This window comes from Hylobates moloch, unplaced genomic scaffold (assembly GCF_009828535.3).
Source record: "Hylobates moloch isolate HMO894 unplaced genomic scaffold, HMol_V3 SCAFFOLD_7, whole genome shotgun sequence".
NCBI classification, from domain to species: Eukaryota; Metazoa; Chordata; class Mammalia; order Primates; family Hylobatidae; genus Hylobates; species Hylobates moloch.
This window is the reverse complement of record NW_026652282.1, coordinates 69,090,974-69,109,263: the sequence shown is the minus strand read 5'-3', so window position 1 is coordinate 69,109,263 and position 18,290 is coordinate 69,090,974. Positions and strand designations below refer to the sequence as shown.

Below are 18,290 nucleotides of genomic sequence, written 5' to 3'. Positions count from 1 at the left end.
GTTGGATTCCTAGGTATTTTATTCTCTTTGAAGCAATTGTGAATGGGAGTTCACTCATGATTTGGCTCTCTGTTTGTCTGTGATTGGTGTACAAGAATGCTTGTGATTTTTGTACATTGATTTTGTATCCTGAGACTTTGCTGAAGTTGCTAATCAGCTTAAGGAGATTTTGGGCTGAGACAGTGGGGTTTTCTAGATATACAATCATGTCATCTGCAAACAGGGACAATTTGACTTCCTCTTTTCCTAATTGAATACCCTTTATTTCCTTCTCCTGCCTGATTGCCCTGGCCAGAACTTCCAGCACTATGTTGAATAGGGGTGGTGAGAGAGGGCATCCCTGTCTTGTGCCAGTTTTCAAAGGGAATGCTTCCAGTTTTTGCCCATTCAGTATGATATTGGCTGTGGGTTTGTCATAGATAGCTCTTATTATTTTCAGATACGTCCCATCAATACCTAATTTATCAATAAATGTAATCCAGCATGTAAACAGTACCAAAGACAAAAACCACATGATTATCTCAATAGATGCAGAAAAGGCCTTTGACAAAATTCAACAACCTTTCATGCTAAAAACTCTCAATAAATTAGGTATTGATGGGATGTATCTCATTTTTGTGCTTTTTGCCTGGCCACTAATTTTTGAGAAGATACCAAATACGGTGAATTTTACCTTGGTGGGTGCTAGATACTTTTAAATTCCTGTAAGTATTCTATTTTCTTAATCTCAAATTTTTTTTCTTAAGATTTATTTTTAATTAACACATAAAAATTGTACATATTTATGAGGTATAGTGTGATATTTCAATACATGGGTATATTGTATGATGATCAAATCAGGGTAATTAACTTATCCATCACCTTAAACATTTAGCATTTCTTTGTGATGAAAACATTCAAAATCCTCTTTTTTAGCTGTTTTGAAATATATAATACAGTACTGTTAATTATATTTACTCTACTCTGCAATAGAACACCAGAACTTATTTCTCTTATCTGTCTATAATTTTTTACCCATTTACTAATCTCTCCCCATCCTTCCCTCAACCCTAACCTCCTCATTCCCTAGTAACCACTGTTCTACTCTGTACCTCTATGAGATCAGCTTTTGTAAATTCCACAAATGAGTGGATCAGGTGGTATTTGTATTTCTGTGTCTGGCTTATTTTCTTTAACATAATGTCTTCCAGGTTTATCTATGGTGCCACAAATGACAGCATTTCTTTTGGCCAATAGTATTCCATTGTTTATATGTACCACATTTTATAATCCACTATCTGTTGGTGAACACATAGGTTGCTTTTATATCTTGTCTATTGTGAATCATGCTGCAGTAAATATAGGAGTACAGATATCTTTTCAATATACTGTTCTCATTTCGTTTGGGTAAATAGCCAGTAGTGGGACTGCTGGATCATATGTTAGTACTGTTTTTAATTTTTTGAGGAAATACCATACAGTTTTCCATAGTGGCTGTACTAGTTTACGTTCCCACCAATAGTATAGCACATTTCTTATTTCTTTACATCCATGGCAGCATTTGTCATTTTTGTACTAGCCATTCTAATTGGGGTGAGATAATATCCCATTATGATTTTGATTTGTATTTCTGTGATAATTAGTGATATTGAGCATTTTTCCATATACCTATTGGATATTTGTATTTATTCTTTTTAAAAAAAGTCTATTTAGATTTTTTGACCATGTTTTAATCAAATTATGTATTTTTTTGCTATTAAGTTGTTTTAATGTTTTATATATTCTGGATATGAATCCCTTTTCAGATACATACTTTGCAAATATTTTCTACTATTCTGTAGATTGTTTCTTTCCTTTGTTGATTATTTCCTTTGTTGGGCAGTAACTTTTTAGTTTGAGGTAATCCCACTTGTCTATTTTTGCTTCTCTTGCCTGTATTGTTGAATTCTTACCCCAAAATTCTTATCCAGACCAACGTCATGAAGCATTTCCCCCATGTTTTCTTCTAGTAGTTTTATAGTTTCAGGTCTTACATTTAAGTGTTCAATCCATTTTGTGTTGATTTTTATATATGGTAAGAGATGGTGGTCTAGTTTTATTATTCTGCATATACATGTCCAGTTTTATTGGCACTGTCTATTGAAGAGACCATCCTTTACCCAATGTGTGTTCCTGGCTCCTTTATTGAAAATCAGTTGATTGTAAGCGCATCAATACATTTCTGTGTTGTCTGTTCTGTTCCATTGGTCTATATGTTTATTTTTATGCCAACACCATCCTGTTTTGGTTACTGTAGCTTTATAGAATACTTTGAAGTCAGTGTTATGCCTCCAGCTTTGTTCTTTTTGCTCAAAATGGCTTTGGCTATTTGGAGTCTTTTGTGCTTCCATATGAATTTTATAATTTTTTCTGTGTCCGTGAAGAATGCCATTGATACCTTGATAGAGATTGCATTGAATCTGTAGATTGGGTAGTATAGACATATCAACAATATTAATTATTGCTATTCATGAAAATGGAATATTTTTCCATTTATTTGTATCCTCTTCAGTTTCTTCCATCAGTGTTTTATAGTTTTCATTGTAGAGATCATTCACATCCTCGGTTAAATTTATTCCTGTCTATTTTTTTGCAGCTCCTAAATGGAGTTGCTTTCTCGATGTCTTTTTCAGACTGTTCACTATTGTCATATAGAAATGCTAGTGATTTGTGTATGTTGCTTTTGTATGCTGCAACTTTACTGCACTTTGTTTATTCTAACAATTTTTGGTGGCATCTTTAGGGTTTTCTATAAATAAGATAATGTCATCTGCAAACAGTAACAGTATTATTTCCTTCTTTCCAATTTGTATGCCCCTTATTTCTTTTGCCCAATTGTTCTGGCTAGGACTTCCAGTACTATGCTGAATAAAAGTGGTAAAAGTGGGCATATTTGTCTTATTCCAGATCATACAGGAAAAACTTTCAACCTTCCCCTATTCAGTATATTAGTTGTGGGTTTGTCATATGTGACCTTTATTATGTTGAGGTATGTATCTTCTATACCTAATTTGTTTAATGTTTTTTATCATTAATGGATGTTGAATTTTATCAAATGCTTTTTCTGCATTTTAAATTTATCATATGGCGTTTGTCCTTGATTCTGTTGATGTGATGTATTATGTGTTAATTTGCATATGTTGAACCATCCTTTTATTCCTGAGATAATTTATACTTGATCATGTTAAATGATGTTTTTAATGTGCTGTTGAACTCAGTTTGCTGATATTTTGTTGGGGATTTTTGCATCTATGTTCTTTAAGGCTATTGCCCTATAGTTTTTGTTGTTGTTGTGTTCTTGTCTGGTTAGAACAGTAGGGTTATTCTGGCTTCATACAATGAGTTTGGAAGGATTCTCTCCTCTTTAATTCTTTGGAATGGTTTGAAAAGGATTGGTATTTGTTCTTAAGAATTCAGCAGTGAAGGCATCAGATAATGGGATTTTCATTGATGGGAGACTTTCTGTAACTGATTTAATCCTGTTACTTGCTATTGGTCTGTTCAGATTTTCTATTTTGTCCATTCAATTTTGGTAGATTTTATGTATCCAGGAACGTATCAATTTCTTCTAGGTGTTCCAATTTGTTGGTATATAGTTGTTTGTAATAGTCTCATAATTCTATGTCTATGGTATCAGTTGTAATGTCTTCTTTTCCATTGGATTTTATTTATTTCAATCATCTCTCTTTTATCGTAGTCCCATTACAGGTTTGTCAATTGTGTTTATCTTTTCATAAAACCAACTATTTTTCATTTATCATTTTTTATTCTCTATTTTGTTTATTTCTTCTCTGATGTTTATTATTTATTTTCTTCTAATTTTAGGTTTAGTTTGCTCTTCATTTTCCTATAAGTATGCTTGAACTTTATTCTGGACAGCAGTTAAGTTACTGGAAACAGTTTCATACTTTTGGGTCCTCCTTTTAAATTTTTTTAGGCAGGATCAGACTAGTGTTTAGTCTAGGGCTACTCACTATTTAGGCAAGGTGCTTCTAAATACTCTGTAATATACTTCATGAATTACGATGTTTTCCATTTTGGTGAATGGAAACAGGCAATACACCCCACCTGTGTGAGTCCTGATTTTCATCCAGTGCTTTCAGATAGTTCTTTCCAAGGTCTTGGGTTGTTTCCTCACATGTCTTTATCAGTAGTAATCTGCTGGATACTTTTGTGAGACCTTTTATAGAGCCTTGTAGTTCTCTCTCTCTGCTCCTCACACCCCTCTCATACCCTGTCCTGCTAACTGTCTGCCTTGGTCTCCCCTGAGTCTCAGTTCTGTCTCCTCAGCTTAAACCCACAAGGCTTCACCTGAGTTTCCCTTACCTGCACAGCAGCTAGAAAACTCTCTCAGGTTGGTAAGCTGAAGCAGTCACAATGCTAACCTGATTGTTTCCCACTATTAGGAATCACTTTCCTTTATTGCCTAACATCTGATATCCTGAAAACTGTTGACATATTATATATTTTATGTTCTTTTTTTAATTGGTTGTTTCGGGCAGATAGGTACATCCAGTCCTTGCTATTTCATCTTGACCACAAGAAGAAATCTTTGGACTATTGAAATTTTATCATTTTTCCAATAACCATTTAGGTTTGTTTCATTGAAATCATTGTTATCTTCTTTTTAGTATTAATTGTCCATTTATTTTTGCACATGTTTCCCCAGTATGGCTTTTGATTGGTTGCCCTAGTCGCTTACATGGTTTCAACCAATTACATTTTTCTTCAGAATCTGATAGTACTACTTAAGAGTCTTTAGTTTCACTGCTTCTGCGATTGATGAAACGTTTGCATACGATGATTTTGTTTCTATATTAGAACAGGGTTTTTTTTGTTAATTTTAATTTAAGTTCTGGAAAACATGTGCAGAACGTGCAGGTTTGTTATATAGGTATACATGTGCCATGGTGGTTTGCTGCACCTAGCAACCCGTCATTTAGTTTTTAAGCCCCACAAGCATTAGGTATCTGTCCTAATGCTCTCCCTTCCCTTCTCCCTCCCCTTGCCCCAACCCCCGACAGGCCGCAGTTTGTAATGTTCCCCTCCCTGTATCCATGTGTTCTCATTGTTTAACTCCCACTTATGAGTGAGAATACCTGGTGTTTGGTTTTCTGTTCCTGTGTTAGTTTGCTGAGAATGATGGTTTCCATCTTCATCCATGTACCTGCAAAGGACATGATGGCTGCATAGTATTCCATGTTGTATATGTGCCATCTATTCTTTATCCAGTCTATCATCGATGGGCATTTGGGTTGGTCCCAAGTTTGTGCTATTGTAAATAGCGCTGCAATAAACATACATGTGCATGTGTCTTTATACAAGAATGATTTATAATATTTGGGTATACACCCAGTAATGGGATTGCTGGGTCAAATGGTATTTCTGGTTCTAGATCCTTGAGGAATTGCCAACTGTCTTCCACAATGGTTGAACTAATTTACACTCCCACCAACAGTGTAAAAGCATTCCTATTTCTCCACATCCTCGCCAGCATCTGTTGTTTCCTGACTTTTTAATGATCACCACTCTAACTGGCATGAGATGTTATCTCATTGTGTTTTCAATTTGCATTTCTCTAATGACCAGTGATGATGAGCTTTTTTTCATGTTTTTGGCCGCATAAATGTTTTCTTTTGAGAAGTGTCTATTCATATCCTTTGCCCACTTTTTGATGGGGTTGTTTCTTTCTTCTAAATTTGTTTAAGTTTCTTGTAGATTGTGGATATTAGACCTTTGTCAGATGGATAGATTGCAAAAATTTTCTCCCCTTCTGTAGGTTGCCTGTTCACTCCAATGATAGTTTCTTTTGCTGTGCAAAAGCTCTTTAGTTTAATTAGATCCCATTTGTCAAATTTGGCTTCTGTTGCAAGTGCTTTTGGTGTTTTAGTCATAAAGTCTTTGCCCATGCCTGTGTCCTTAATGGTATAATCCAGGTTTTCTTGTAGGGCTTTTATGGTTTTAGGTTTTATATTTAAGTCGTTAATTCACCTTGAGTTAATTTTTATATAAGGTGTAAGGAAGGGGTCCAGTTTCAGCTTTCTACATATGGCTAGCCAGTTTTCCCAGCACCATTTATTAAATAGGGGATCCTTTCCCCATTGCTTGTTTGTGTCAGGTTTGTCAAAGATCAAATGGTTGTAGATGTTTGGTGTTATTTCTGAGGGCTCTGTTCTGTTCCATTGGTCTATATTATCGGTTTTGGTACCAGCACCATGCTGTTTCGGTTACTGTAGCCTTGTAGTATAGTTTGAAGTCAGGTAGCATGATGCCTCCAGATTTATTCTTTTTGCTTAGGATTGTTTTGGCTATATGGGCTCTTTTTTGGTTCCATATGAAACTTAAATTAGTATTTTCTAATTCTGCAAAGAAAGTCCGTGGTAGCTTGATGGGGATAGCATTGAATCTATAAATTACTTTGGGCACTATGGCCATTTTCATGATGTTGATTCTTCCTATCCATGAGCATGGAATGTTTTTCCATTTGTTTGTGTCCTCTCTTATTTCTTTAAGCAGTGGTTTGTGGTTCTCCTTGAAGAGGTCCTTCATGTCCTTTGTAAGTTGTATTCCTTTATTCTCTTTATAGCAATTGTGAATGGGAGTTTACCTATGATTTGGCTCTCTGTTTGTGTATTATTGGTGTGTAGGAATATTTGTGATTTTTGCACATTGGTTTTGTATCCTGAGACTTTGCTGAAGTTGCTTATCAGCTTAAAGAGTTTTTAGGCTGAGACGATGGGGTTTTCTGAATATACAATTATGTCATCTGTGAACAGAGGCAATTTGACTTCCTCTCTTCCTATTTGAATACCTTTATTTCTTTTTCTTGCCTGATTGCCCTGGCTGGAACTTCCAATACTATGTTGAATAGGAATAGTGAGAGAGGGCATCCTTGTCTTGTGCTGGTATTCAATAGTGATGCTTCCAGCTTTTGCCCATTCAGTATGATATTGACTATGGGTTTGTCATAAATAGCTCTTACTATTTCGAGATATGTTTCATCAATACCTAGTTTATGGCGGTTTTTAGCATGAAGTAGTGTTGAATTTTATTGAAGGCCTTTTCTGCATCTATTGAGATAATCGTGGTTTTTGTTTGGCTCTGTTTATGGAAAGCATTTAGCCCATTTACATTGAAGATTAATATTGTTACGTGTGAATTTGATCTGGTCATCATGATGCTAGCTGGTTATTTTATACATTAGTTGTTGTAGTTTCCTCATATTGTCATTGGTCTTTATATTTTGGCATGTTTTTGCAGTGGCTGGTACCAGTTTTTCCTTTCCATATTTAATGCTTCCTTCAGGAGCTCTTATAAGCAGACCTGGTAGTGACAAAAATCTCACAGCATTTGCTTGTCTGGAAAGGATTTTATTTCTCCTTTGCTTATGAAGTTTAGTTTGGCTGTATATGAAATTCTGGGTTGAAAATTCTTTTCTTTAAGAATGTTGAATATTGGCCCTCACTGTCTTTAGGCTTGTAGGGTTTCTGCAGGGAGATCCACTGTTAGTCTGATGAGCTTCTCTTTGTAGGTTAACCCGACCTTTATCTCTGGCTGCCCTTAACATTTTTTCCTTTGTTTCAAACTTGGAGTATCTGATGATTATGTGTCCTGGGATTGCTCTTCTCAAGGAGTATCTTAGTGGTGGTCTCTGTATTTCCTGAATTTGAATGTTGGCCTGTCTTGCTAGGTTGGGGAAGTTCTCCTGGATGATATCCTGAATTGTGTTTTCCAACTTGGTTCCATTCTCCCCATCACTTTCAGGAACATGAATCAATCGTAGATTTGATTCACATAGTCTCATATTTATTGGAGGCTTTGTTCGTTCCTTTTAATTATTTTTTCTCTAATCTTCATGTTTTGTTTCATTAATTTGATCTTCAATCTCTGATATCATTTCTTCCACTTGATCGATTCAACTATCCATACTTGTGTATGCTTCACAAAGTTCTCGTGCTGTTTTTCAGCTCCATCAGGTCATTTATGTTCCTCTCTAAACTGGTTATTCTAGTTAGCAGTTCCTGTAACCTTTTATCAAGTTTCTTACCTTCCTTGGATTGGGTTAGAACATGCTCCTTTAGCTCATAGGAGTTTGTTATTACCCACCTTCTGAAGCCTACTTCTGTCAATTCGTCAATATCATTCTCTGTCCAGTTTTATGCCCTTGCTGGAGAGGAGTTATGATCATTTGGAGGAAAATAGGCATTCTATTTTTTGGAATTTTCAGCGTTTTTATGCTGGTTTTTCCTCATTTTTGTGGATTTATGTGCCTTTGATGTTTGAGGCTAATGCCTTTTGTATGGAGTTTTTGTGTGGGGGTTCTTTTTGTTGATGTTGAAGTTGTTGCTTTCTGTGTGTTAGTTTTTCTTCTAACAGTCTGGCCCCTCTTCTGCAAGTCTGCTGCAGCTTTCTGGAGGTCCACTCCAGCCCTTGCTCACCTTGGTATCACCAGTGGAGGCTGCAGAACAGCAAAGATTGCTTCCTACTCCTTCCTCTGGAAGCTCCGTCCCAAAGCGGCACCAGCCTGATGCCAGCTAGTGCTCTCCTGTATGGTGTCTTTTGACCCCTGTTGGGAGGTCTCTCCCAGTCAGGAGGCACAGGGGTCAGGGACCCACTTTAGGAGGCAGTCTGTCCCTTAGCAGAGCTAGAGCACTGTGCTGGGAGAATCCTTGTCAGGATCAGCTGCTCTCTTCAGAGCTGGCGGGCAGGAAAGTTTAAGTCTGCTGAAGCTGCGCCCACAGTTGCCCCTTCGCCAAGGTGCTCTGTCCCAGGGAAATGGGGTTTTATCTATAAGCCCCTGACTGGGGCTGCTGCCTTTCAGAGATGCCCTGCCCAGAGAGAAGGAATCTAGAGAGGCAGTCAGGTCACAGCCGCTTTGCTGTGCTATGGTAAATTCTGCCCAGTCCAAACCTCCCAGCCCCGTTAGCATTGTCAGGGGAAAACCGCCTACTCAAGTCTCAGTAATGGTGGACACCCCCCCCGCCCCACCAAGTTCAATTGTCCCAGTTTGACTTCAGACTGCTGTGTTGGCAGTGAGAATTTCAAGCCAGTGGTTCTTAGCTTGCTGGGCTCCGTGGGAGTGGGACCCACTGAGCGAGACCACTTGGCTCCCTGGCTTGGGTCCCACTTCCAGAGGAGTGAATGGTTCTGTCTCGCTTGGATTCCAGGCACCACTGGGTTATGGAAAAAAAAAAACTGCAGCTAGCTCAGTGTCTGCCCAAATAGTCTCCCAGTTTTGTCCTTGAAACTCAGGACCCTGGTGGTGTAGGCACACCAGGGAATCTCCTGATTTGTGGATTGCAAAAACCATGGGATAAGCGTAGTATCTGGGCTGGGTAGCACAGTCCCTCACAGCTTTGCTTGGCTGAGGGAGCGCGGTCCCCTGGCTCCTTGCACTTCTCATGTGGGGCGATGCCCCACCCTACTTCTGCTCACCCTCCGTGGGTTGGACCCACTGGCTAACCAGTCCCAGTGGGATGAACTGGGTACCTCAGTTGTAAATGGAGAAATCACCCACCTTCTACATTGGTCTCACTGGGAGCTGCAGACCAGAGCTGTTATTCGGCCATCTTGCCAGATTCTCTGAAAATGCTTGTTAAGGAGTTTACTTCTCATTTCTCTAAAAGATACTTGGGAGAGACAGTTTATTTAAAAGTATTACATCTCTTAATATATTGAAAACTTTTCCTGTGAGGTTATATTAAATTTACAACTTTTTTTTTTATTACAACAGAGATAACATAAGCAAACTTACACTTACTCTGATGAAAAACTTAAAATGCACTGAACACTACTATGATAGAAGCCAGTTGCTAACATTGGATTTATGGTTTGCTTTCTTAATATGTTATACAGTAAGCCACCATTTATTGAATGGATTAACTACATGGGACCCTCCCTTCTGTGTTTTATCTGTGTACACATACCCTTATACCTTGGGGCCCAGCTTAACAGCAAAGTTCAATAGCTCCTGTCTCCTACTGAACATTTAGCATATTCCAAGGTAACTTCTGCCATTTTACATTTTCCTCCTCCCTCACTAATCACACATCCAATTCCACAGATTTGGCATCTTCCGATTCAAACGTGGTGTATAAGGATTTAGTATATATTGAAAAATATCTCTCAAGATTCTCTTGAGAGTTAACTGTGTAAAGTATAGATTTTACTTTGCATAAAAGTAGGTAAAATAAACAGATTGCAAGGCTATTGATGCTGTCACATTTTCAGTAAATGTGAAATTATGTATGTATGTGTGTATATATATATATATATACACACACACACACACTTTTTTTTTTAAATTTAGGATTTGCTTTCCCATATGCTTCATATGGACCCACGTCAGCGGTATACTACTGAACAAATATTAAAGCATTCATGGATAACTCACAGAGACCAGTTGCCAAGTGATCAGCCAAAGAGAAATGATGTGTCACATGTTGTTAAGGTAAAACAAACATACTTTTATGTGCCTTCGAGATATCAGATACCTAATAAACCCATTGTGTGCCACTTGCTGATGACATTTAAATAATTCCTTAAAATATCTTTATTTTTTAAAGATAGATTTTTTTAAATTAACAACCACGTATTTTTCTTAGCTTACTTTATTACTGCCTTTCAGATGAAACAATAAAATTTCTTGATTGTACCTGCCTTGCTTTCGAGAGATGCTGGAATTAGCATTGGGCTAAATGCAAGTTTCATATTGAAATAAAAGATTGCTGTTAGTTCTTAATTTATAACTGTTCATGAAACCATTCCTATATCCATATACATTGAACCAAGTTTTTAAATGTTAGTGTTTTAACAATTTTTTGTAAAAAGCAGTTATTGAAATGAAAAACATACAAGTAATATTGATTCATCAGTGCACAGATCTAATATATTGAATTATTTTCTTAGGAAAACATTTCGTTCTAGATAAATGTCTCATGATATCATGTGGAAGTTTTTTTTTTTTTTAACTCCAGAATTTGTACTTAGTTTGTGACATTTTCTCATTACTTTAGGGAGCAATGGTTGCAACATACTCTGCCCTGACTCACAAGACCTTTCAACCAGTCCTAGAGCCTGTAGCTGCTTCAAGCTTAGCCCAGCGACGGAGCATGAAAAAGCGAACATCAACTGGCCTGTAAGATTTGTGATGTTCCTAGGCCAAACTGGATGAAGATGAAATTAAATGTGTGGCTTTTTTCCTAATCTTATCAAAGGCATCGTTTTCTGCTAAATTACTTGAATATTAAGTAATATTAAATCCCCATTTTTAGGGGAAGTGAGATTTAAAAAACCATTCACAGGTCCACAATATTCATACTATGTGTTTGCAGTAGTGTTCAAGTGTTTATTTAAGCATATAATTGGTGTCCACCAGGTCCTCACAACTTCTCTGCACACTAGCTTCTAAAATTCCTTTCAAATAAAGTTACTTTAATATTTTTTTCTTGTTTCATACAATTATGGTTTGGGGAGTCATTACCAACAATCAGGATACATATATAATAGTATAATGACAAGCAATGTTAGTATTTTTAAACATCAGATCCTGAAGGACAGGCTTTTTCTAATAAAAGAAAAACAACAAAAACTTATTATAAAAGCTTGTTATTCTGTAAAACCAAAGGACTCCATTCATTTGACTCACTGTAGTTACTAAAATGTAAACATAGTGGTTTGGTGCCAGAGCAAAATACATTTGTGCTAATATATGATGAATTCTTGATATAGTTGGTGCCAAAGTTTTTATAGAAGAATTATTATCTCAGATAATATGTGTGCAGGCAGATCTGTATATTATCCATAAGTGGCCTCATTTAGAAATAAAGGTTTTTATAAGGCTTCTGTAAATTTTACATCAAATGGAAATTTAGTACAAGTGAAACTTTCTTTTTCCAAAGGCTTTATACTGTTGGTGTAATCTTATAAATAGGTCATGGTTAAGCCTTTGAAAATGAAGTATGTGGTGTTGACACTATCCCTGTGTTATATAAACTGACTTTCAAGTTAACCAATTGGATTTAATCATCATCTATCCCCTTTATAAATGAACTACACTGTTGTTTTTCTGACTTCGATGTGCTTTGAAGTACACTGTAGCATATTATTCTACCTTGAATCCTATGGTAATACAGTTGACATCTTGCTATAGTGGACTTGTGCATATAGCACACATGATATAGTATATTGTATTACAGTAAACTTTAGACAATGCTACTTAATCATTTTACTTCATGAAGATAAACTAACATTTTAAATATGAATAATAATGGTCTACATAAAATTTGAGCACATTTTAAAATCATATTTATAAAAAACTGGCCAAATTGGTCTTATTTAACGTATAATTCAGAACCACTGTGTAGTATGTATTCTTTTCTCTAAATGATGAAATGCTAAAGAATCATTTCACGTTGTTGAAGAAAATACCATTGCTACAACAACAGCAGCAGCTACTACTACTACTATTAATTACTACTACTGACAGAAAGAATTCATGAATGTAAACTGGAGGATATCACAGTTTTCTTTAGTGAATATAAGTGAACTACTTGTGCGTGTTAGGTGTACTATTTGCTATGTATTTTACTTTGCTTCATTCAGAGAGAAAGTTGATTACTGAGTGCTGAATTATACAATTTAGGCTAGGAAACTTGTAACTTTGGTATTTAATAAAAGAAACTATACATATTCTCTTTGTAATGTAAATAATCTATACCCCATGCACAAATATCTGTTTCCTGGGTGTGATATATAAAAGTATGTATTCTTATTTTGAGGTATCTTTTGGAAATAATTGAAAGAGATTAAAGAACAATTTATGCCACATGAAAAATAATTACTTAGAAGTAGTTAGGTATCATGTCTTATGGCTTTTTATGTTCCATTTTGGCTTTTTTTCTCATTTGCTTTATTAATATATGTACTTGCATGTAACAGTTTGTATGCATATATTCTGACTTATTTTCCTTCTGTCATTATCTTGTGCTGTTATGCCTTCTTCCTATCAGAATTGATATGTCAAACTCCGAGGTGTGATTTTGGTGTTGAAGTTTTCAGAACAGAGATACTATTTCCATGGATGCATTTTAAGTAATAAAATTAGGGGAAGTGAAATCAGAAAATGAAAAATGATTACAAAATAACTTTCAGGTTTTCTATAATCAATGGCTTTAAAAAGTAGACAGTCTTAATTAATTTTAAATTAGCTTGCTCAGAAAGGTCATGCCACACAGTCCTGTCATAAAAGGAGCACTATAAGAATTAAGCATTGAACAGCATGATTTCTGACCACCCAGTGAGGACTGACAGACAGTGTATAAAAGACACAGGTATGGTACTGGATGTACCTGATAATTGTTTGAGAGTTTTCTACTGAAAAACTCAAATATGCTAGCTTAACAACAGTAGTAGGGGGCAACCTTATTGTATGGGAAAGCTTCAAAATAATATACTGTCATTTTGTAGAAGGAGCCTAGGTAAGGATGCCTAATCCTGTGCAGTTTGGCTAGAACTCCATAGCCAAAAATGCAGATTTGGATTGAACATTTTTTTGATGGGGCTTCTATCTATGCTTAACTAGTAAAAACACATCTTTTCTATAAGACTTTAGAATACTGTGGTTTCTAATGGGTTCTTGAATAATTATTTTGCATTGTGTTTTTCTAGTTAATGGTTTTTGGTAGTATTTAATGATAGCACAGTTTGGGGTTTTATTGTTCTTGAAGGGGGAGGATATTGAATTTGTTTTTCTTAGAGAAAACATCAGGTTTGCTCAAATAGACTAACAACCTGTTGTCCTTAAGCACATACTACCATGAATAAACTCAGGAAACAATTTTCAAGAAAATTCGAATGCAGTGCTGGTGATGGGGATTTTTTGTGGGAAAAAACAATGGTTTCAAGTCCTTTCACAAAGATCAAACTTCAGCCTATTTTGTTAGACTCAGCAATGTCTAAAACATTGTTTTTTGTAATTTATTGTCATTGGTAATTCAATATAATAAAACAATTTTGATAGCACCTCTGTTTGGCTCAAAGGGATTCCATATGTTTAGGCAACCCACAACCTTAAGAACAGATGCTTGGTATTTATAATGTCTGCCCATTGGAACAACATGTTAAAATAGTACTGCCCAGAGAAACTTGTATACAGATTGACTAGTATTTTCTAGATAGAGCTCTTTCATATATGAAGAAGGAAAACAACCATTTATCTTGGCTCTAAGGCCCACGAGAAAACTTAGGCTTTAAAGTAGGCAAAGCATATTTGTGGTATTCTGTACATTCTCTTTCTCCTGGCTTTCCAGCCCCTTCATGCTATCTATCTTACTTGAGCTCCTCACAACAATACTCCATCAACGAAGTTTACCCTATCCCCAGAAGGATTCTGTGTGGTCCTTACTCCTTGTTCCTTCCTCTTCCCCAAATCAGGATATCCAATCTGTCAGAACAGATATTTCCAGCTAAAAAGGTGAAAGGAAAGCTATCTTATTAAATTAATTTACATTTTTCTGTCAGTAGCTAATAGTTAATTGGCATTTTTTAAAGGAAGTTGTGCATTAATCAAGTTTCTAGTTGCTGGATCTTCAGGCAATCTAACAAGGTGATAATAATTTTAAATTCAGTTCTTATCAGGGAAAACATTTTGGGGGAAAGGAACAGTGTGTCCCAGGGTCAGAGTATCTAATAAACTGTTTCTTTTTTTGCACAATTTCCTTCCTACTTCCTTTCTACTTCTCAATCTACCTTTTCTCTTAAAAACTTTTAAGCTTTTTAATCACAATGAACTTCTATGACAAAATGATGTGGAGGTAGACAGAGATTGGCGATTATTTCTGTATATGTTGTTTTTAAACCCATAGTTTTGTATTCTTGTTTCTCACAGTACATGACCTGTATAGCATAAGAAGTTTTATTCCCCCCAACCCCCGTCCCATTCCTGTTATAAAGAAAAAAAGCACAGAAAGATTGAATCCAAACTACTCATGGAGTCCAAATTTTTCCAGATCCCTTTTCCAGATTTTAGGACCTAGAAATCCTTTAAGTCACAATGTTATTTCAAAAAAAAAAAAAAAAAAAAAAGCAAGCCATATCAAGTATATATTGGCCAATTGCAATTAAACTTCTTTAAAACATTTTTGTTTTACATTTCAAAGCTTATTCAGGCATTTTTGGCATATACCTCAAGATCAATGACTGTTGAAATTAGCAGAATAAATCAATAGTGGGCTATTTGCCTTTTTATATGGGAATATAGTGGCATTGATAGTGATTATTCACAACATACATTATACTCATGGATGCACTGTTCCTGGTTTTATTCTTACAGTATAGTGAATTCCATCATATACTTTCAATAAAATGTTTGATCACCTAAAATTCAGTTTGGTTGCTAATACATAAGAGAAAAGGGAACTATATTTGAAGATATTAAATTATAGACATAAGTTTCTTTGAAATATTTAGAAAAACAAAAGTAATTTTAGAATATGGAAATCCAAGCTTATGTTATATTGGCAAATTATGTATGTTTCAATTATTCACTAAATAAATTTTAGCTAAATGCTTATAAATAAATATATGTAATTGCCAAGTTAGGGTTTGCTTTGTATTCACATTTATAAACGCCGGGCAATAGAGCTTCTGTGGATGACTGTTTTGCTGTAATTCCAACTGTCTAGTTATGGGAACTAATTTATTCTTCAAAAAGTATTTATTAAGCATCTAATTTTAGGTGGACAATTATAGAGAATGTACGAATTGCATTCGTTTCTTAAAAAATTGTCAAAATGTGACCGATTAGGTTATTTACTTTTATCTTTCCTATGAACTAATATTGCTCCGGTCACATTTTCTTTCTCTTTCCAAATTCATTCTCTCTGAAATTGCTACCCCTTATAACAAATATGTAGTTTTGTTTTTTGGTATGATAAAATTATTTTTAACAGCAGGAAAGCAGTCTATCAACAAACAGCCAGCCAGGCACAGTGGCTCATGCCTGTAATCCCAGCACTTTGGGAGGCTGAGGCGGTGGATCACCTGAGGTCAGGAATTCGAGGCCAGCCTGACCAACATGGAGAAACCCGTCTCTACTAAAAATACAAAATTAGCCGGGTGTGGTGGCGCATGCCTGTAATCCCAGCTACTCGGGAGGCTGAGACAGGAGAATCACTTGAACCTGGGAGGCAGAGGTTGCGGTGAGCCGAGATTGTGCCAGTTTCACTCCAGCCTGGGCAACAAGAGTGAAACTCCGTCTCAAAAAAAAAAAAAAAAAAGGAAAGAAAAGAAGCCATTTAAAAAGTTACACGTGAAACCTTAAATATCCAAATGCCAGCATGGTTTGTAAGTTAGAATTTATCTTGCATTAAATTCCATAGTACAAAAAAGGGAGAAGGTGGTTTTTCTGTTTGATTAAAAAAAAAAAAAGGAAGTATTGTTGGTAGTTGGGAGTTACATAGGCTTTATGAAGCGAACACAGTTTGCTATAGCCACATTTTTAAAATTGGTTTGCCAACACATCCCAAGCACTTTTGAATTCCTAAACTTGTTTCTGATATTAAATATATATATATATATACTGACATTTCATTGCATTTCTGAAGACTGAAATGGCATAAATAAAAGTTGTGTGTAAATTTGATTTACGTGTACTTAAAAGCTTAAAAGCTGCAAAACTGCAGTTAAACAATCCCCAGTGTTCAAAAACTATTTTATTTTTCTGACTATATTATGAATTTTATGTTACCATTTATTTTATTAATGTTTTCTTTAAACCATTGGTTTTTTGACATTAAAGTTTTCATTTATTATACTAAATTTTTTAGCATGTAAGACCAAATCCAGTAGTTCATTTAACAATGTTTTTTTCTCTCACAATGCTGCTAAAGAAATGGCTATCATTTTGAATTTACAACATGCCAAAGAAGACATAGAAGTTATATTTATTTTTGTTCTTGTTAAAACTCTGTGAGCAACAGTTCTCAAGATATGTTAAATTACTGGCATTCTCTGGGTACTAAATAAAAAGGCTGCAACTTTCTAACATTTTTACCGTTGACCTTTGCTTGATCATTTTTGGATATAAAATTTTGTGTCTTTTATTAAACACATACAGCTAATTGCAGAATTCATTGGAAATGATACACCTTGTTCAGGGGCCAGGTGTAACAGGTGTTTCAGGATATTGCTTTTTCATGCATATACCCTGATATGTCCTAAACTAGTATTTTTCCAACTTGCTCTTCTAATATTCTCATAAGGCAAGGAAATTCAATAAAATGAACATTAAAGCTTACAGTATTTTTAGGACTTATCAGGAAAATGCATTTGTTTGCAAGTTAGATAAGGTGACAACCTTTTCTACAGCAAAAATCAATTAAAATTTTAGTCTCTAAAGATTGGCAAAATTTTTTAAACCTCAGAATCAAGTAGAGTAACAGAAATTTATGAAAAAAAGAAGTCACACGTGTATGCCGTGTTAATTTATAACAGCTGTACATATACACAGAAATTTTATTTCATATGCGGGTCAAAAATGCATTTGGAGCCTGGTGATCAAAAGCACCATGTACCTCTTCTGTTTCTCTCAGTCAACTTCTTAAAGGTAAACAGGACTGACACTAGGCCAACTTTGGTAAGTGTGCAAAAATTGCTTTCATATTGGCCACGTCTTTTTAATCTCTTTTCTGCTTTTGCTTTCATGTCTTCCATCTCCCAGCCCCTTAATAAAATATCTGATCACCATTTATACATAATACTTTAAAAACCTTATTCTTTTTTTTTTTTTTTTTTTTTATGAGGTCGGGTTCCCTTTTGTTGCCCAGGCTAGAGTGCAGTGGCGCAATCTCGGCTCACTGCAAGCTCCGCCTCCCGGGTTCACGCCATTCTCCTGCCTCAGCCTCTCCGAGTAGCTGGGACTACAGGCGCCCGCCACCGCGCCTGGCTAATTTTTTGTATTTTTAGTAGAGACGGGGTTTCACCGTGGTCTTGATCTCCTGACCTCGTGATCCGCCCGCCTCGGCCTCCCAAAGTGCTGGGATTACAAGCGTGAGCCACCGCGCCCGGCAAAAACCTTATTCTTATGAAAGTTTTACTACATTCTGCAGTTGTATTTTAAGCATTAGCTACCAAAATAGGTAATGCATTTTTTTGGTCAGTGAGACCCTTAAATAATTTAGGCTTACCAAACTAAACATGATACAGTTTTCTTTCTTTCTTTTCTTTTTTTTTTTTGAGGTGAAGTCTCGCTCTGTCACCCAGGCTGGAGTGCA

The 18,290-nt window shown here is 35.8% G+C and overlaps 1 protein-coding gene across 2 annotated transcripts in view; it reads left to right on the top strand.

Annotated features, from left to right (window-relative positions):
* The window catches only part of RPS6KA6 (ribosomal protein S6 kinase A6), a 159,632-nt gene extending 143,324 nt beyond the window's left edge, over positions 1-16,308 (top strand). For both annotated transcript variants that reach the window (XM_032757236.2, XM_032757237.2), the window contains exons 21-22: positions 10,328-10,468; positions 11,034-16,308. In XM_032757236.2, coding sequence (XP_032613127.1) covers positions 10,328-10,468; positions 11,034-11,159 — 267 coding nt within the window. In that variant the 3' untranslated portion in view covers positions 11,160-16,308. The remainder of the gene's footprint in view (positions 1-10,327; positions 10,469-11,033) is intronic.
* Positions 16,309-18,290: the final 1,982 nt, after the last annotated feature.